We start from the raw sequence: 21,174 nt of genomic DNA, 5'->3' as shown, positions 1-21,174 counted from the left end.
AGACATGAATAGATATTCTTCCAAAGAAGACATCCAGATGGCCAATAGACACATGAAAAGATGATCAACATCACTCATCATCAGGGAAATGCAAATCAAAACTACAATGAGATACCACCTCACACCTGTCAGAATGGCTAATATCAACAACACCAGAAACGAGGTGTTGGTGAGGATGTGGAGAAAGGGGAACCCTCTTGCACTGTGGATGGGAATACAAACTGGTGTAGCCATTCTGGAATACAGTATGGAGGTTCCTCAAAAAGTTAAAAACAGAACTACCCTATGATCCAGCAATTACAATACTCAAAGAATACAAAAATACTAATCCAAAGGGATACATGCAGTCCAATGTTTAAGCAGCATTATCTACAATAACCAAATTATGGAAACAGCCCAAGGGTCCAATGACTGATGAATGGATAAAGAAGATGTGGTATATATACACAGAGGAATATTACTCAGCCATAAAAAAGAACAAAGTCTTGCCATTTCCAACAATATTGATGGAGCTAAGCAAAATAAGTCAGTCAGAGAAAGACAAATAGCATATGATTTCACTCATATGTGTAGTTTAAGAAACAACACAAAGGGGGAAAGAAAAAGAGAGAGAGAGGCAAACCAAGAAATAGACTCTTAACTATACAGAATCAAATGGTTACCAGGGAGGTAGGTTGGGGATGGGTTAAACAGGTGATAAGTATTAACAAGTGCCCTTGTTGTGATGAGCATCGGTGTTGCATGGAACTGTTAAATCACTGTATTATATTCCTAAAACTAGTATTACACTGTATGTTAACTAACTGGAGTTTAAATAAAAACTCCAAAAAAAATTTTTTTAATGCAAAATGGTATAATTAAGTAAATATATTGGATTTAAAAAAACCTTTTTATTTATTTATTTTTTTTTTTAAAGATTTTTATTTATTTATTTGACAGAGAGACAGCAAGAGAGGGAACACAAGCAGGGGGGGTGAGGGAGGGGGAGAAGCAGGCTTCCTGCTGAGCAGAGAGCCTGATGCAGGGCTCGATCCCAGGACCCTGGGATCATGACCTGAGCCGAAGGCAGACGCTTAACGCCTGAGCCACCCAGGCGCCCCCCCAAAAAAATCTTTTTAAAAAGAGGCTTAACCTCACTAGTAATCAGGAATGTGAAAATTAAAACCATAATGAAATATTACTACACACCCATGGGAATGGTTAATATTTAAAAATCTGACAGTACTAAAAAATAAATTAAATTAAAAATAAATAAAAATCTGACAATACCAAAGGTTGACAAGATATATGACAAAGATAATTTTCATATAGTCTTGGTAAATCAGTAGAACCACTTCTGAAAACAACTGGAACAATGGTTACACTCATACAATACTGATTGGAGGATACATTAGTGAAAACCACCTTGGCAAACAACTTGGCATTATCCATATAGGTTAAACATATACACAATTCCACAATCCAGGACTCCACTCATAGATACATATGCCCAATAATAATGAGTGCATTTGTTCACTGCAACATTCTTTGTAAGTGCTCCCAATCACAAAACCCAAATATCCATCAATATTAGAATAGATGAATAAATTGTGATATTTTCATACAATAGATTACTATATGGCAAAGAATCACAGTCACACACACCATAGGCAAATCTCACAAACATAATGTTGAGCAAAAGAAGACAGATACAGAAGAATACATACTTGACCATTTCATATATATTAAATTTAAAAAGCAGGCATATCCAAATTATAGTGCTTAGGGATACATGCTTGAGTAATAAAAGTATAAAGAAAAACAAGAATGTGAATACTATGAAATCAGGATAATGATAACCCTTGGGGGATAACGATTACAAGGGGTCATAAGGGGAGCTCCTGGGGTATTAGCAATCTTCTATTTCCTGACCTAGTTTCTAGTTACGCAGCTGTTCTGTTCAGATAAATCATTTAGCTATTTTTGTTTCAGGCACTTTTCTTGATATGTTTTATTTCACAAAAAAAGGTTAAGAAAAAAAGACCTAAGGGGCAAGTTAAACAGATGAACTAAATAAAGAAAAAAGGGGACTGTAAAAGAGACCTAAAGAAACTGTGCAGAATGAATCCAGAGGGATGACAATTATGTTAACTATAAAGGAGAGAGATGCCTGGGTGGCTCAGTCATTAAGCGTCTGCCTTTGGCTCAGGTCATGATCCCAGGGTCCTGGGATCGAGCCCCACATTGGGCTCCCTGCTCAGCAGGGAGTCTGCTTCTCCCTCTCCCTCTGCTCCTCCCCCTGCTTGTACCCTCTCACTCTCTCTCTCTCAAATAAATAAATAAAATCTTTAAAATTATAGGGGGGTATATATATATATATATGCTATCCTACATGTCTGGTAATGTAGGATATATTGTAAGAGATTACCAGACATGTAGGATAGCATAAAAAGTTGAGAATACAGCTGATCAAATTCCAGCAAGAAAGAAGGAACACGATGAGGAAGATGAGAAGGAAAAGGAGGAGGAAAGGGGGGAAGAGGAGGAGAAGAACAAACAAGGTAAAGATAATATTCAAAGAGAATTTAAAAATTCAAAGAAGATACCAATCCTCATTTCCAGCTCTCTCTCTGAATCCCAAGCTGGAAATACAGAGAGAATACCTAGCCTCATCACAGTGAATCTTTAGAACCACAAACTCAAAGTGAAGATCTTAGAAGGAGCTACAGAAAGTTAGATTACTATGAGGAATCAACATTTAGACTGACAGTTAACAGCAACAATGGAAGCCAGAAGACAATGGAATACTGTCTTGAGAATGATGATTAATTGCCAAGCTAGAGTTTTCTATCCAGTGAAAGTATCTTTTCAGATCAAGAGTAAAATACAGACACTTTCCAAACAATAACAATGACAATAAGTTTAATGAGCCCTCAAGAAATAAACTTCTAGGGGCTTCTGGGAGGCTTGCTCGATTGAGTGACTGACTCTTGATTTTGGCTCAGGTCATGATCTCAAGGTCGTGAGATGGAGCCCCATAATGGGGCATGGAGACATGCTGGGTGTGGAGCCTGCTTAAGATTCTCTCTCTCCCTGTCCCTCTGCACCACCCTCCAAATGGCTCTCAAGCTCTCTCTCTCTCTCCCTCAAAAAAAGAAAGGATGGAAGGAAGGAAGGAAGGAAGGAAGGAAGGAAGGAAGGAAGGAAGGAAGGAAGGAAGGAAGAAAAACAAACTTCTAAAGGATAACCTTGAAGAAAATTATCCCAAAAGGAAGGTCTGAGAGATAAAGGGAAAATGAGCAGATAAAAAGGTAAACGCTTCAGTAAATCCAAACACTCACTGTGTTCAAAGGAGCAAAAACCATAGCTAAACAAACACAAAAAGTGGGGACGCCTGGGTGGCTCAGTCGGTTAAGCGTCTGCCTTCGGCTCAGGTCATGATCCCAGGGTCCTGGGATGGAGCCCCGAGTCAGGCTCCCAGCTCAGCAGGGAGCCTGCTTCTCCCTCTGCCTGCTTCCCCCTGCTTGTGCTCTCTCTCTCTCTCTCTGACCAATAAAATAAATAAAAATCTAAAAAAAAAACAAAAAGTGAATAAAAGAGGAAGGGAAATAGAAATGGAAGAATGGAGGGGCGCCTGGGTGGGGCAGTTGGTTAAGTGTCCAACTCTTGAGTTCAGCTCAGGTCATGATCTCAGGTTTGTGAGATGGAGCATCAGGCTCTGCGCTAAGTGCAGAGTCGGCTTGGGATTCTCTCTCTCCCTCTCCCTTTGCCCCTCCCCCATCTCTAAAAAAAGAAAGAAAGAAATGGAAGAATGGAGAGAACAAGGAATGAATGATTTTCTTCCTAAAGCTTTTCTGCAGCCATAATCAGGGAAATGCAATCACACCTGAAGGAGATGTGGCCTCCAGCAGGCATTCAATACTCACCCAAAACCAAAATAAAGTAGGTTTGGGATTACTTGCCACTTTAACTTATCCATGCCATGGATAACTTTAACTTATCCAACTATCCATGATAGTAATTAAAGAATTACTATCACTAACTATTCACTTCAAACTACCCTGTTGCTGCACTGATACTTCATTTAATTAGAAAATCAAGGTGTTTGGCAAAAGTGAATTTTCCTCGTCTACTAAAGCTCACTATTTAGCAATGGCTTCTTCTATTATTGTTGGTATAAATATTTCTAAAATGATATAATTTCTTATATAGAATACACCAAAAGTATCCAATCCTTTCCTGACTGCCCAAGGTCATTGGCAGAAACAACTACTATTATTGCTGATACAATGAAATAGCCTCCAATACCCAAGGTATGAGGTCTTGTGTGACTACTAAGCCTTGCCCACGCTGCCACGTGTACCCTTGATCATCACTGCCCTGGCATCTGCTAGGCCTCCCACCCTGCTCTGACCTGATTTTGTGGCAGCTTTTCTGCTTAGAGCCTCTTCTGATTCCAGGTCCTGGCTCTAGGCCATATCCTAAATATCCAGAAGAAATACATCAGAGAATCTTGGCAAGGCATTCTACTGAATTAGTAACAAATGATAACTATGATTTATTTATACTTTTATAATATCTTCTGTTTCAAGGAGATTAAAGTTCACTCTGTGAATCAGGATGACAGAGGAATAGATGCACCATATGATCCTCATCCCAACTATGTAACAACTCACCCAAAGGAAGACCTATGAGAAAAAACCAGATGTCAGGTGCCTGGGTGGCTCAGGTGGTTAACTGCCTGACTCTTGATTTAGGCTCAGGTTGTGATCTCAGGGTTGTGAGAATGAGCCCGTGTCGGGCTTTGGTGTACTTGGCATGGAGTCTGCTTGGGATCTCCTTCTCCCTCTCTCTCCGCCCCTCCCCCCACTCGTGAGCTCTCTAAATAAATAAAATCAAGGAAAGAAAGAAAGAGAGAGAATGAAAGAAAAAAAGAAAGAAAGAAAGAGAAAGAAGGAAAGAAAGAAAGAAAGATTGATTAACCAGATGGTTAAGAAAGCCCTGGGCTCAAGTGGTTACCTTTTTATGCCTCCTTTCCTAGCTGTAAAGTGAAGGTAACAATAGTATCTTCCTACAATGGATTACTGTGGAAATTAAATGAGATAATGGAAACAAAACAGCAAAGTACCTGGCTGAGGGTAATTAGTATTTCAAATTTTAACTGTTACCTCTTTAAATGCTACTTTGTGTAATAATTCCCATTTAAGTAGACTTCCTTAACTATCTTCTCCATGGCATCCTTACGAAAATACTATTAAAAATATTAATAGTAGCTAATACTTAATGAGCATTGACTATATGTGAAAATCATGCTAACCCCTTTATAGGGCTTGTCTATTTGAATCCTTTGAAAAGTCCTGGGAGGGAGATACCATTACATCCCTGTGGAACACAAGTTCACTGAGACTCTGAGAGGATAAGTAGCTCGTCCAAGTTCAAAGAATAAGTGGTCAAAATGGAGCTTGTACAGGTACGTCTCACTCTAGAACCCATGATTATAAGCACACCCCTATCCTGAGAAGAGAAGCAGCTTCTCCTTCTGCTAAATTCTATTTGTGAGCTAGCTGAGAACAAGCTAATTCTCCTTTAATCTTATCCTCTACTTGACCATTCAAGTTACCTAGTTAGAAAAGCAGCAAAGATTTACACGTTTTGTTTTTGCTTTTTAACTTACCCACTCACAGTCAATTCCAAGTACTGGAAAATCTTCTAACTCACTCCTAAGCAAGGGCTCAATGTGGTCCCACTCGGCCTCCTGAGACACAGTCACCACCTTTGCTCCGAGGATCCTCTCCTCCCATGAGGCTCCGGGGGCCCTGGAGCGCAGCCGGACCTCTTCTGGAGGAGGCAGCTCCCTCCCGCCTGGTGCTTGCTGCTGCGGATGCTGCAGATGCTGCGGATGCTGCGGATGCTGCGGATGCTGCGGATGCTGCAGATGCTGCGGATGCTGCAGATGCTGCGGATGCTGCCACCGCTGCCCTCTGTCCGGGCTCGCTTTACTCCGCCGCCGCCGGATGCCTTTCCACAGGACAAACCCCCCCACGGCCACACCGACGAGGGTGGTCACTGTCAAAGCCATTAAGTATCTAGACATCTTCAACTTTTTCTGCTGTTTAGGAAAGCATATCGCTAATCCCACAATCTGCAAAACAAGTGGCAACAATGTATTTACATACAGAATTTAAACCTAGATGGAAACATGTTTTCCCCTAAAAAGTGCTCCACTTATAATCTATGTATCCACAAACTAAAACAAAATGCTACAGATTTCCACATGGAAAGAGCGGTATTTCTTTTTCTCACTTTTGTACCTTCTGTATTCCACCTCCACCTTCATTCTCACCCAAGGAAAGCCCCCTGCCCTCTACCAGCTGCCCAGCGGTCACTTAATCATATAACAACAGGGAGTCTGAACATAGACACACTTGTACAGAATTTGAAAAATCAGAATTAATTATAAAATTATTAACTAATTAATTAATTAAAATCCTACTGCCCTTAGGTGACTACTGTGATCAGTTTGATGTTCTATTATTTTATACAATTAAAAAAAATAAGAATGGCAGATGGCTTTAGTCAGGGAAACCCCACACAATAGTCTCTCTTCCATTTTTCTCATCACACGTGGTTTTCTCCATCTATCTTTTGTTTTCCTATTTTTGACAGAGAAATGGATATGTAGTACTATTTCTGTACTATTTAAATGACAACAGAAAATGTGTAACAATAAAGGGTAAGTGGCCCTTGGCCTCAGTCACGGAAAGAAATCATGGGACAGACTTCATTCAGCACAAGGTGATTGATCCTGTTTGGGAAGCAGGCCCAGTATAGTCAGATAACTCCATTACTCAAGAGAAGTCAGTTATCTAAATTTTATGGGAAATGTCACTATTTTTAAGTGTCAGCAACAAATTTACAGTTTTTAAAACATTGTACCAGCCAAACAAAAACACTCTGGGCTCTGTGCCACCTATCTGTGGGCTCTGGCCTAAAATCTCTAATGCCCAAAGACACAGTGATCTGCTAGACCCTGCCTATGCTTCTCTATGGCTGAGAGTTTACCACTGAATGTGTACTATTTTAATCATTTTTCAAAGTTTCGGTAACAGTTATTTTTTAAATAACTTAATATTTACAACAACGCTGGGCTATCATCATACCTACAGAAATATTTGGCATTGGAGATGAAAAATGAAATCACAACACTGCTAATGAAAACAATAAAATGGCTGTGCTGTTTTAAAAAGATTTACTTTATTGCTGAAACTGTGCTAAGTACTCATGTATACTTTCTCCAGTACTTTTACTTAAGGCTTAATGAGATTAAAGAATTTGCACAAATTTCTAGTTAAAATATTCTGAGAAGATGTTTAAAAAAAAACCCTCCCTTTCTCACTGGAAACAATACAAAATGCCGGAGAAGACATTAAAAAGATAAAAGTATAATACAGAGTTAAATTCAAAAAGAGGAAAGGGAAATCATCAGGTGCCAGAAATGGAAGTAGGTGGGAGAGATAGCTGGGCAGAGACCAGAACTCATACCAGCCCATGACCAGAAGTCTAGGCCACAAGGCCAGGGTACAGCTGGGACCCTGGAGAGTGCTACCTTATCCATGAACAGGAACTGAAAGTACTCACCCACCACGGTGCAGGCAAGCCACCTGCCCAAGGCTGAGAGTATGAACAGAGCTCCTCATAGGAAGACAGTCCCTCAACCCTGCACTATGAAGCAGTACAGGGGCCAAGTTCACATTATCCTCACAAAAGAAAACCCTAAGCCAAGAACCTAAAACTAAAATGGTTAGAATTGGTGCATTCTGTTGGAGTGTGTGTATGTGTCTGTTTCTAACACACAGGAAACACGTAGGACTTCCACAGAAGATCAGTCTCTAGCAGAGCAATCATAAATGAATAAAAACAAAACAAAAATCAAAAAACCCTAGAGCCAATAAAAAACAGTTCACAGAAGAACCAAACAAAAATATCCATATCTGAGATCTGAAAGGAACTTTAAAATAACAACACTCGAGGAAATTAAGGAAAATAAAAGCTAAAACATGAACAGCAGACAACAAAAAGTAGAAATTCTAGACACGAAAGATATTTGTTAAAATTTTTTAAAAGTTCAATAATCGGGCGCCTGGGTGGCTCAGTCGGTTAAGCGACTGCCTTCAGCTCAGGTCATGATCCCGGAGTCCTGGGATCGAGTCCCACATCAGGCTCCCGGCTCAGCGGGGAGCCTGCTTCTCCCTCTGACCCTATCCCCTCTCATGCTGTTTCTCTCTCTCTCTCTCTCAAATAAATAAATAAATAAAATCTTTAAAAAATAAAAAAATAAAAAAAATAAAAGTTCAATAATCAATAGACAGGTTAAATAGTAGATCAGACAGAGAGAGAGAGTTAGGGACTTGAAGATAAATCTGAGGAACTCACTCAGAATGTAGCACAGAAAGATGTAGAAAACATAGCAGAGACATGAAGGATAGATCGAGAAACTCAACATCCATGTAGTGAAGAGTTGGAAGACGGAGGTCATCAGATTTAGTACAGTTCTCTGAGTCCCAAGTTGGATAAATTAAATCTATCCACAAAAAAACTTAAGAATGTTCGTAACAGCTTTATTCATAAGACTAAAGATACATGTATGAATCTTAAATTATATTAGGCTGAGTGAAAGAAGCCAGATACAAAAGAGATACTGTATGGTTCTATTTACATAAAGTTCTAGAATAACTAAAATTAATCTATAGTAGAAAAATATCTGGGGCGCCTGGGTGGCTCAGTTGGTTGAGCGACTGCCTTCGGCTCAGGTCATGATCCTGGAGTCCCTGGATCGAGTCCCGCATCGGGCTCCCTGCTCGGCAGGGAGTCTGCTTCTCCCTCTGACCCTCCTCCCTCTCATGCTCTCTGTCTCTCATTGTCTCTCTTGCAAATAAATAAAAAATCTTAAAAAAAAAGAAAAGAAAAAGAAAAATATCTGAACAGTAGTTGCCTTGGGGTGGGGGTAGGGGGTTACAGGGAAGAGATTTAAGCTGAGCACTGAGTATCAAAAAAAGAGCCGGTCACGAAAAATTCTAGGGAAGAGCATTTCAGGCAAGAGGGAACTTTCTAGAATTGCATGTAACATTCCAAGTCTTGATGGAAGCTTGGGTTACACAGGTACACACATTTGTCAAAATTCAGCAATATTAAAAAAAAAATTCAGCAATATTTCTGATGTTTTCCCAGTGGCCTGACTGATGAATAACTGCTGGTTCATTCACTGTCTATCTTTCCCACTAGCTTGTAAACTCCATGAAAACAGCAACCTTACCTGGCTCCTTCAACACTACATATATCCCCAGGAACTAGCACAGAGCTCATAATAATAAATACTCATTGAATGAATAAAACTCAATTCAAGGTGTTATATTTTATGATAAATGTCTCTACTTTAATCATCCAATTACAAAAATCTGTTTATTCCAATGAAAAAAGCATTTTTCCCCTTACTGAGCCTTGATGCTAAAAAGAAACAGCATGATTCGACGCTGGGCCAGAAGTGAGAAAAATCAAATTTTGCATTACAAACTGAAAGTTTGTGTCCCTCTAAAATTCATATGTTGAAATCCTATCCCCCAATGTGATGGTATTAGGAGGTGGAGCCTCTGGAAGGTGAGTAGGGTTAGGTGAAGTCATGAGGGTGGAGCCCCGAGGAATGGGATTAGTGCCCTTATAAAAGCTTGCCTCCCTGATCTGTCATGTGAGCATACAATGAGAAGTGAGCAGTTCGCCTTGTGAAAGAGGGCTCTCACCAGGACCTACCCATGCTGGCACCTTGCTCCTGGACTTTCAGCCTCCAGAACTGGGAGAAATACGTTTCTGTTTTTTATGATCCACCCAGTCTGTGGTATTCTACTTTAGCAGCCCCAAGAGACTAAGATACCTCTCTAAGGGCTTGCTCTGGGATCCAAAGCTTTCAGGGCCTTACCACCTTCCATGACTGAAAACAATCTGCCATTTTAATTTATTTTTTTAAATTGTACATAGTAGGGGCACCTGGGTGGCTCAGTCAGTTAAGCGTCTACCTTCAGCTCAGGTCATGATCTCGGGGTCCTGGGATGAGCCCCGTGTCAGGCTCCCTGCTCAGCGGGGAGTCTGCTTCTCCCTCTCCCTCTGCCGCTCCCCCTGCTTGTGTGCACACACTCTCTCTCAAATGAATAAATAAAATCTTTTAAAAAAATAAAATAAAGTTGTACCAGTAATTGAATATCAAACTGACAACAGTGATTACCTAATGGTAGTAGGATTATAATTTTGATTTTTCAAATTCTGTGCAAGTATGTGTATCTCTTGATAATTAGAGAAGTACTCGTTATTTTAAACTGATGTTTTTTACAGATAGGCAATGTAAATATCACACTTAAGACATGATTATATTCCTGAAATAAATCACATTTGGATGAATTAAACAAATATGTTAAGCTGTTCAGGGAGCAGCCTAAGGTAGAGGATAAGGACAAGGGCCCTAGAGTCAAATACCCTGGGTTCAAATCCAGCCCCTGCCACTTGCTAGCTATATAACTTGGGCAATTCACTGAACTTCTCTAAGTCTCTGTTTCCTCACTGGTAAAATGGGAAAGATAGTACCTACACCCCGTGGGACTCCTGTGAAACTTTTTTTTTTTTTTTTACTCCTGTGAAACTTAAAAGTAAGGTGATCAATACACCTGATTTAGCATACTGGCTAGCACATCAGGGTTCCATAAATGTCAGTTCTTACTGCTATTGGGCTCTATAAACCACAGAACTCCTATTAAAGGAAAACAAAGAATCACAGAGTGAAAATTCAGGAGCCAAATTCAGCTCCTGCACAAGTTAAGAATCCTTTCTGTGGTAATCCTGACAGATCATGACCTGGTCTCTATCTGAACACTTCTAGGAACAGAGTTCATCACCTTAAGAGGGAGTTTTTATTGAAAAGTCCTTGCATTCTGCAAAAGTTCCCTACTTAGACATTGTTCTCTTTTTAGGTTTTTTTTAGGGTGAGAAGAACAAAGGGAGAGAATTTTAAGCAGGCTCCACAACCAGCATGGAGCCGAATGTGGGGCTCGATCTCACAATCCTGAGATCATGACTTGAGCCGAAATCAAGAGTTGGGCACTTAACTGACTGAGCCACCCTGTTGCCCCAGAAATCGCTCTCTTTGATGTCTTTGATGTTCAGTCTGGCCCCTGAAATGACAACAGTGTTCCTTCCTGAGAGCCTGTGAGATATGTAGAGGCAGCTTTTATAGTTTCTCTTAGAACATTCGTCTCAATCCAAGCAGCCTTCCTGTGACCTGGGAGGGTCACCATTGTGGCCGGGTCCTTCTGAACACCTCCAAGTTTGTCAATGTAGCTCTTAAAATGTGGCACCCAAGTCGGTATTCAATACTTGAGACAGGGTCCAATTGGTGTGGACGACACTGGTATTACTACTTCCTAGTATCTGGACCCTAGGCTTTATTAATGCTGTATGAAATGACCTGTTTTTGAGTAGAAGAACCCCAATGGTGGGTCATATAAAGCTTGTGGTCAACTGAAATTCACTGATACCAACTCGAGTCCCCCATTTTATATAATTATAATTTATATTTTGCACTTAAATCCAAAGCTTTACATTTCTTTCTTTTAAATTTCGTCTTGTTTCAGCCAAATGTTTCATCCTTTGAGACCAATCTGCATCTTGATTATGCATTCCCTCTCAACTTAGAAATCATTTTGCAGAGATAAGCAAATTTTTGTTTTCAAAGAAAATAACATCTTCTCACATGTGTTTTAATTCATTTTTTACATTTATTTTTGCATTTCATACTATCTCCATATTTCATAACATTAAAATAAGGTGACATTAAAATAGAAAAGGCTTAAAAAATAAAATATTATTGATTTGCTTCCAGTGAGAAGGGCTCCCTCAGATACGGAGTTCCCAAGCATATGGTAAGGTTCCTGACTTACTCTTTGTCACGTGTGGCCCCTGTAAGAGAAAGGCCTCACAGGGAACCTGGAGGAGCAAGCAGGGTACCTCCACATGAGGGAATGCTTGGCAACATTTAAAAAACATATTAATTCATTTTCACATGGAGAGGTTTTGTGTGGGTGTCTTTTCAGCCAAAGGGTTCGTCCAGCAAACATGAACGTAGCACTTTCAATAAGCCAGATGTGGTGTCAGACTCTGGGTAAAAAGGGTTAAAAGGCACAATCTGCCCTCAAAAATGTAGGATTCAGGAAAGGAGAAATACCTGTAGTGAACAGGTTGCAGGACTGGGGGAGAACACAGCACGGCCCGGGACTGACAAAGAGGAAGGAGCGCGGGCACCGCTAACGGGAATGCTCGGGAGAGAGGGCAAGGGACGCTGCCGCTGGGGTCAAAACCTGAGCGTGAGCCGTCCAGGTGTGCAGGCACCGAGGAGAAGGGCACACCAGGAAGAGGGAACAGCACGTACAGGATACAAAAGGCAGGAAGCACCACAGTAGAGGTGAAAAAGTTCAAGCAAATTTAACATGTACTCTAAGTGTAAAATACAGAATTTTGCAGACTTACTATGAAAAAATGTAAAAGTATCTTACTGATAATTTCCATAATGATTTTTAAGGAGGACCTTTTTTATTTTAGTAAAATATACAAAACGCAAAATTTACCATTTAACCATTTTTAAGTGTATGATTCGGTGGCATTAACTACATTCACAATATTGTACATCATCGCCACTATTCATTTCCAGAACTTCCTCATCACACACAAACTCTGGACATGTTAAACAGTAACTTCCCATCCCATCCCGTGCAATCCTTGGTAACTCCTATTACACTTTCTGTTTATATGAATTCCACATTGCTTTTTTCCATCTATGTTGAAATAATATTTGGATATACTGGGTTAAAAAAAAAAACATGTTATTAAAATTAAGTTTACCGGGGCCCCTGGGTGGCTCAGTCGTTAAGCGCCTGCCTTCGGCTCAGGTCATGATCCCAGGGTCCTGGGATCAAGCCCTGCATCAGGCTCCCTGCTCTGCGGGAAGCCTGCTTCTCCCTCTCCCATTCCCCCTGCTTGTGTTCCCTCTCTCACTGTGTCTCTGTCAAATAAATAAATAAAATCTTTAAAAATAAATAAAATTCAGTTTACCTTATTTCTTTACATACAGACATATATATATATAATTATATTAAAGATTTATTTACTTATTTTGGAGAGGGAGTAGAGGCAAAGGAAGAGAGAGAACCTCAAGCAAACTCCCCACTGAGTGCAGAGCCTAACATGGGGCTTGATCTCACAACCCTGAGATCATGACCTGAGCCGAAATCAAGAGTTGGACGCTTAACGCTCAATCAAGAGTTGGATAACCAACTGAGCCACTCACATGCCCCTCTCTTTAGATTCTTAATGTGGCTACTAGAAAACTGTATTTATGGGGCTCACATTATATTTCCATAGGACAGTGCTGTGCTAGAGCATAATGTGCATACAAGAAAACAGAGACAGATGGTACTGGAATGAGCAGATCCAGAGCGAGTCGTGAGGGGCCTTAAAGTACTTTACAAGATAAAACCTTATAGGTAATGGACAGCCAATAATAGACTTACGAAGGAAGTGCCAGGCTCAGACTCAGATTTCAAAAAACACCATGGCGGCTGTGTGGGTGCTAGACTGGAGGAGAGCAAGGCAAGAGACAGGAAGACCTGATGGAAGACTCACATAGTAGAGCCTGGAAGGGAGGAAGATCCAAATCAGGGCAGAAGAAGGCAGAATGAAAAAGAATCATGAGGCAGGTGGGTGGGGCGGGGGAGGTCACCTGGCTGGCTTGGTCACTAGAGCATGTGACTCTTGGGATCATGAGATGCCAACTTTGGGTGTAGCTCTTACGTTAAAAAAAGAAAAAGAAAAAAAGAACCATGATTCCTAACAGAATGACCACATTGGAATCACCTGGGTAAGTAAATAAGTCATAACTTTTACAACTTATCATTTTGAAAGTTTGATGAATATGTAAAATCAATAGCTTTCCAAAACCATTATAAAAATATGAAGAAAAACCCACTCATAATAGCAACATACACTTTTTTAAAACCACACACGAAACAACCACATACACACACACACACCTACGTATAAACTCAACAAGAAATGTGCAAGACTGATATGAAGAAAAATAGAAAACTTCACTGAAGACACAGAAGCCTGGAAGAGCAGAGAGATATTACCGCAGCTGTCAAATACAGAGCACACAGCATGTGCCACATTATATGCAATCATTTACACATTACTCACTCAATCCTTTCAACAACCTTCTTCAAAAGGTACTATAATTACTCTATTTTTTAATAAAGAGATTGTTTTACAAATATAGTCAAAATAACATATAAATGTAATGCAAACTTAATTTTAAAAAACTTTTTAAAAAATGAACTGACCATCAAGAGAGGGAAAAGACAACCCCAGGATAGGAGAAAATATTTGCAAAGCATATATCTGCTAAGAGCATGTATGTAGAATATATAAAGAACTCTTACAATTCAATATAAAAAAGACAAGCCGGTTAAAAACAGGCAAGGATCTGAATAGACATTTCTTCAAAGAAGATATACATATGGCCAATAAGCACTGAAAAGCTAGTAGGGAAATACAAATCAAAATGACAATGAGATACCACTTCACACCTACTAGGATGGCTCTAATGAAAAAAACAGATAATAAGTGCTAGCAATAATATGGAGAAATTAGAACTCTCACACACTGCTGGTGGGAATGTAAAATGGTGCGGCTGCTTTGAAAAACACTGGCAGTTCCTCAAATGATTAAACATAGGGTTGCCATATGACCCAGCAATTCCACTGCTAAGTATATACCCAAGAGGAATGAAAACATATGTCCAAACAAAAGTTCACAGCCGCATTATTCATAAATAGCCAAAAAGTGGAAACAATGTATATGTCCTTCAGCTGACAAGTGGATACATAAAATGTACCATATCCATAAGGTTATGGGTTGAACTGTGTCCTCAAAAAAGATATGTTGAAGTCCTAACCCCCAGTACTTGCGAATGTGACCTTATTGAAACTTAGGCCTTTGCACACATAATCAAGTTAAAATGAGGTCATACTGAACTAGTGTGGGCCTTTAATCCAATAGAAATGGTGTCCTTCCATGAAGGGGAGAAGAGACACAGAAACAGGCTCCTACAGAGAGAATTATCACGTAAAGACAGACCCTCAGGGAAGAAGGCCATGTGAAGACAGAGGCAGAGGTTAGAGTTTCGGCAGCTGCAAGCCAAGGAATGCCAAGGATTGCCAGCAACCACCAAAAGCTAAGAAGAGGCAAGAAAGGATTCTCCCCTAGAGCCATCAGAGACAGCAAAGCCCTGCTGACACCTTGATTTTGGACTTCATAGCCTCCAGAACTGTGAGAGAATACATTTCTGTTATTTTAAGCCACCCAGTTTGTGTTACTTTGTTACTGTAGCCCTAGGAAACAAATACAACATAGGATGGAATTCTGTTCAGCCACAAAAACAGAGGAGTACTGATACATTCTACAACATGGATGAAACTTAAAAACATTATGCTGAGTGAAAGAAGCCTGTCACAAAATATCACAAATTGTATGATTCCATTTATATAAAATATTCAGATCTATAAAGGCAGAAAGATTGCTAGCCTAGGGCTCTGGTACTGGGGAATGGGATGGGGAATGACTGCTAATTGGCATGGGTTTCTTTTTGGAGTGATGAAAATGTTCTAAAATTAGATTGTGGTGATGGCTGCACGACTGTGAATACACTAAAAAACCACTGAATTGTACACTTTAAACAATGAGTTATGTAAATTACATCTAGATAAAGCCACTTAAAAAAACTATTTGACAAGCTAATTCTAAAAATCTGGAAAAGAAATTCTAAGATTAGCCCCCATAGTTTTTTTAAATGAGTATGTGAGCTGATAAAGTATACAATTTTCAATAAAGTAATGACAGTAATAATCATAAGTGAGTATCCTACTAAATATCAAAATAGAACATATATTTAACATCAGATATTGTGGTATTGGTCCAGCAAAACCGAAAATTAGGTCACAGAATAGAACAGTCCAGAAACTGACTCTGTGTGAGAAAGTAGTAAATGATAAATGTGGCAATTCAGATTAATGCGTCATGAATGCATTTAATATTCAGAGTGACACTGTTGGGAAAACAGTAACTATGCACACACCATTCACTCACACACACACATCCAGAGGAATTAAAGAAAAACTCAAACATGTAAGAATTTTTAGGAGAAAGGATAGTCATAAGAGAAAACCGTGTTGTGCCTTAGGGTATAACAGTGTTCTTCAACATCAGCACTACTGACTTTTTACTCCAGAAAAATTCTTTGTTGTGGAGGGCTTTCCAATGCGTTCTAGGATATTTAGCAGCATCCCTGGTTTCCACCCAGTAGATGCCCATCATTCTACAACCCCAGTTAGACAACCAAAAAATGTGTCCTCACATTACCAAATAGCCCCTGGAAGGCAAAATATCTCCCACTGGAGAACCACTCTGGTAGGGAATGACGGCCACAAAATACAGAATACACAGAATAAAAAACTGATACATTTAAATGTAAAAGTTAAAACTATGGTTTGACAAGGACGCCATGTAGTTGAAAGACAAGCATTAACTTTAAAAAAGCACTATGTTGGGAATAAATACTTAAAACAAAAATGACAAAAAATTAATATCCAGAATACATAAAAAAACTACTATATATTTAAAAGCAGTCCAATTAAAAGGAGACATTTCTCAAAAGAGGAAATACAAACAGCCAACAATCATGACAAGATGCCCAATCTCACTAGTAACTAGGGAAATACAAATTAAAACACCAATCAGAATCATTTTTCACCCATCAGATTGGCAAAAATGAAAAAGATGAATAGCATCAAATGTTTAAAAGAGCTAGGGAAATAGACATTATTATACACTGTTGGTGGGCAGTTTGCCATTACCTGTCCACACCCTCCCACCCAGCAATTCAATCTGCAGGTTTGAAATGTCCACATGGGCACACAGACACATGTGGGAGGATGTTTTCCGCCACACTGTGTCTAACTGTAAGCAATCTATGGAATCTCGCGTACTATGAAAACTTAATATACCATGGAATTTACAGAGCAAGTAGAAAGAATAAGGTCAATCTCTACATACATATGGACAAAGAAAATGTTCCAAGACCCACTTTTAAGTATAAAAGTCAAGTTGCTGAATAGGTACAATATACCATATTTGTATAATATGTATTAGTAAAAGTTTAACACGAAATCTTACATCTTACATACATGTAACTTATGTGAATACTTGTCAATAAATGCAAAGAAAGAGAAATAGAAAAACACATCCCAAACTGGTAACAGTTCTGACTTTAGGTCTAAGAGATTAAAGAAGATGGAGATGGAGAGAGATCAAAGAGGATCCATTTTGTTTAAATTTCTTATAAAAGGCTGTATGCATGAACTACAACTAAAATAAATATAAAAGATGGGGCGCCTGGGTGGCTCAGTGAGTTAAGCGGCTGCCTACAGCTCAAGTCATGACTCCAGGGTCCTGGGATTGAGCCCGCATCAGGCTCCCTCCTCAGCGGGGAGTCAGCTTCTCCTTCCCCGTCTGTTGTTCCCCCTGCTTCTCTCCTTCTCTCTCAAATAAATACATAAATTTTAAAAATTAAATATAAAAGAATACATTTTTAGAACGAGCTCAACGTGACCAAAACGAATCATTATTTTCCCCTATTAAGCCGCTTTTCTCCCACACTTCCTAATTCTGATAATTAACAAAATATTCCCATGCAGGTCCTTCTATCCATGTAATACAACTAAAAAAATACGGTATGGGGCGCCTGGCTGGCTCAGTCGGTGCAGCGTGCGACTCTTGATCTTGGGGTTGTGAGGTGGAGCCGCACGCTGGGTGCAGAGATCACTTAAAAATAAATTTTTTTTAAATCTTCTTAAAAACGGTATAAATAATGTAGTGTTTTCAAGGAGTGGGTATCTAAGAGAGTTCGCGTCCGATCCGTGCATCAAAGGCTTAGAAAGGGCTGGGTCTGCTTCTATGCTAACGAGCAAGTATCAATTTTGTAGGCCTCACTAGGGTTGCGGAAAGACAAACCTGCTCCCTGCAAGGCCCAGAGCAGCGGATGTGGTCTGGGAGGGAAAGGGTGGTACCACGGGGGGCGGGGGCAGGTCCCCACGAGGGGAGGGGAGGGAACCGTAACGGCGGCCGAGGCAGCACGCAGCGCCCAAGGAGTTGCCAGGTGCTGGGGGCGGTGCCTTCTTTTGAGCTGACTGGGTCTAGAAGCCATGAAGGTTTGGTAGGCGCTCCTCGAGAGAGACGGAGGGGCCCGCGGGGGCGGCCGGGGGAAGCATGGTGGGCCGCGGCCGGGGCGAGAGCCCTCACCGCACACGTGGGTGCTAAACCGCCGCGGAGGAGGGGAAGAAGGGCTGGGCCAAGTCGCTCGGGGACGGCGGGGTCCCCGCCATATGTCGCCCCCGCACACGGTGACATCTGTGCCTCTCCTCAATCCGCACTGAAAACCCCTTCCTTCCCTCGCACAAGGCGGGTGAAAGGTCCCGCGGTCCCTTATTTTCCCTTACCTGCGACCCCGGACCTAACCCGAACACCTGCGGCACTTCACGCTGAGGAACGGGAACCCTCCTCGGCCACCTGCGCGCACCTACCCGGATCCACTAGGACGGAAACCACTTCCGGTCCTGCGACCGGCTAGGAGGACGGAAACCCGGGTGGGGTATACAAATGGGCGACGCCATGTTGTACGGAAGCTGCTGGGGCAGCTGTTCCTTCCCCAGTTTCTCCACTGCTGAACAAAGGATCTGTTAAAATTGGAAAGGCTTAGCATCTCTTCAGAAAAGGGGTGTTTTTGTTTCTGGGGTGGTATTTTTTTATTTGTTTTGGTTTGGGCTTTAACAGAAGCAGCTCTGGAACCCTCGCAAATGTAATATGGAACATCTAATTGTTATTACGAATTAGCTCAAGTAATGTTACTCTACAGCACTAATTATCTTAACTGTTAAATGATAAAGGTAAATAGGAGAGACACTGTTTAAGTAATGTATTCCTGATTAGCAGTGCATTTTATACTATTGCCATTATAATAATTATGCCATCTTTTATAACAATAACCACAATACCTTATGTTTATATTTAAAATCATTCATTCAACTAGTCTTTATCAGCAACTATTATATATGAAGAGGCTAATGTGTGCTATGTATTGTTTCCCTGTCATAAAAAGTGTAACAGAAGGAGAAATGAGATGAGCATAAAGAATATAAGGTATAATAATAGCTGCCATTTGTTCACTATGTACACACAGTGTGCTAGGAAATTGTTTTACGTATTTTATCTCATTTAATCCTCAAAACAACCTCCTGAAGCGGTACTATTATTAGTGACATTTTACATAAAATGGAGAAAGGTTAAATAAATTTCTCAAGGTAGTAGCAAGTAAGCATTGGAGCTGGGAATCAAACCTCAGTATATCTTCTTGCGAAGTTTGTTGCCCTCATTCTCTGTATTATATTGCCTCCTGTACAGGAAAAAAGGTTCTAAGTTCCATTAGGTAAGTACCCATAAGGGAGAAACTTATGGCAGATGTAGAGGATTAACCCCCTGTATTTTAATCGCTCCATCCTGAAACACCTAAAAAAAAAAAAAAAAAGAGGAAAGAGGAAATGCAAATTAGAACCACAATGAGATGCCATTCCATTCCAACCAGAAAGGCTAAGATGAAAAAGATAGAAAACACCAAGTATTGACAAGGTTGTGGAGCAACCAGAACTCTCATATGCTGCTGAGGGAATGTAAATTGGTACAATCACTTTGTTAAACTGTTTGGCAATATCAATAAAGCTGAATGTATGTAGAGCCTTTGTCCCAACAGTTTCACTCCAAGGTATATGCCCAACAGAAATGTGTACATATGTTCACTGAAAGGACAAACATAAAAAAAGCCCATACCTATAATTGGCAATAGCCCTAAACTGGAAACTACCCAAATATCTATGCTATTAGAAGTCAATGTGGAGTAATGACTCTGGAAGAGAACATGGGGAGGCTCATGAAGTGCTGATAATGTTCTATTAATCTGAGTGCTGGTTTACATATGTATGCAGGTTGCATATTTGTGGACACTTTCCTGAATGCATATATACTTAAATGAAACTTTTTTTTTTAATGAAAGTAAAGGAGTGAAAAGTTTATAAACCCAAAGAAGAAAAAGAATAGGAATGGAGATACCAGCAGACAAACAAATCTCGGTGTAATTTTATAAGATAGAAATTTGATTAGAATGACAGAATATTGACATTTGAGGGATCCCCATTGAGGAGGAACAGAATACATGGTACAAACATATGCCACTTTGGCATGTGGATTATTCTGAGCTAAAGGCAATTAAGACCCAGCATATTTAAGAAAAAGTTTTACCTCTCCCTTAACTACCTAAAAGAATTTAGAATGGGGGTCTGGCACAGAAAAAGAGCTATTACCAGAGATAACTTTTAAGAACTTTTAATGTATAGCAGGGCAAATATCTAATTACCAAATATCTGCTTTCTTGTCCTGTGAATTCCCCTCCTCCCAATTGAAGCCCCAGGCCCCTATCCTATTCTTGAGCTTAGAATAGCATATAAGCCTCAATTGCCAGGCTTGTCCTTGGGTCTCATTCTTATAGGGCTCTCATATGTAAATAATTAAATTTGTTTTCTCCTGTTCATCTGTCTTATGTCAATTAATAGACCAGCCACAAAAATCTAGAAGGGTAGAGGAAAAATATTTTCTCCCCTACACCATAATAAACTGTCTGGGTCCATAAGCAATCACCCTAAATTAAAGATCCAATCCAACAAGCCCCATCTGTGCATAAAGGATTCCCAGTCAGCTTTTTAGTACCTCACTCTTTGTCTTAGTCTATTTAGGTGCTTGTAATAAAATACCATTGAGTAGGTGGCTTATAAACAACAAAAATTGATTTCTCATAGTTTTGGAGGCTGGAAAGTCCATGATCAAGGTGCTGGCAGATTTACTGTCTGGTGAGTGCCTGCTATCTACTTTATAGACCACTGTCTTTTTGTTGTGCCCTCACGTGGCCAAGGGATAAGGAGCTCTCATGGGCCTCTTTTATAA

General features: G+C 40.1%; 1 protein-coding gene across 5 annotated transcripts in view; it reads right to left on the bottom strand.

Annotated features, from left to right (window-relative positions):
- Positions 1 to 18,760, bottom strand: part of EXD2 (exonuclease 3'-5' domain containing 2) — a 58,381-nt gene extending 39,621 nt beyond the window's left edge. For all 5 annotated transcript variants that reach the window (XM_045901080.3, XM_064571239.1, XM_045901083.3 and 2 more), the window contains exons 1-2: positions 18,624 to 18,760; positions 5,654 to 6,121 (exon numbers count right to left, since the gene is read on the bottom strand). In XM_045901080.3, the coding sequence (XP_045757036.1) occupies positions 5,654 to 6,073 (420 nt within the window). In that variant the 5' untranslated portion in view covers positions 6,074 to 6,121; positions 18,624 to 18,760. The remainder of the gene's footprint in view (positions 1 to 5,653; positions 6,122 to 18,623) is intronic.
- Positions 18,761 to 21,174: the final 2,414 nt, after the last annotated feature.

This window comes from Mirounga angustirostris, unplaced genomic scaffold (genome assembly GCF_029215605.1).
Source record: "Mirounga angustirostris isolate CCGP_5_RB_7025 unplaced genomic scaffold, mMirAng1.0.hap1 SCAF_9, whole genome shotgun sequence".
NCBI lineage: Eukaryota > Metazoa > Chordata > Mammalia > Carnivora > Phocidae > Mirounga > Mirounga angustirostris.
This window is presented reverse-complemented; position numbering and strand designations above follow the sequence as displayed.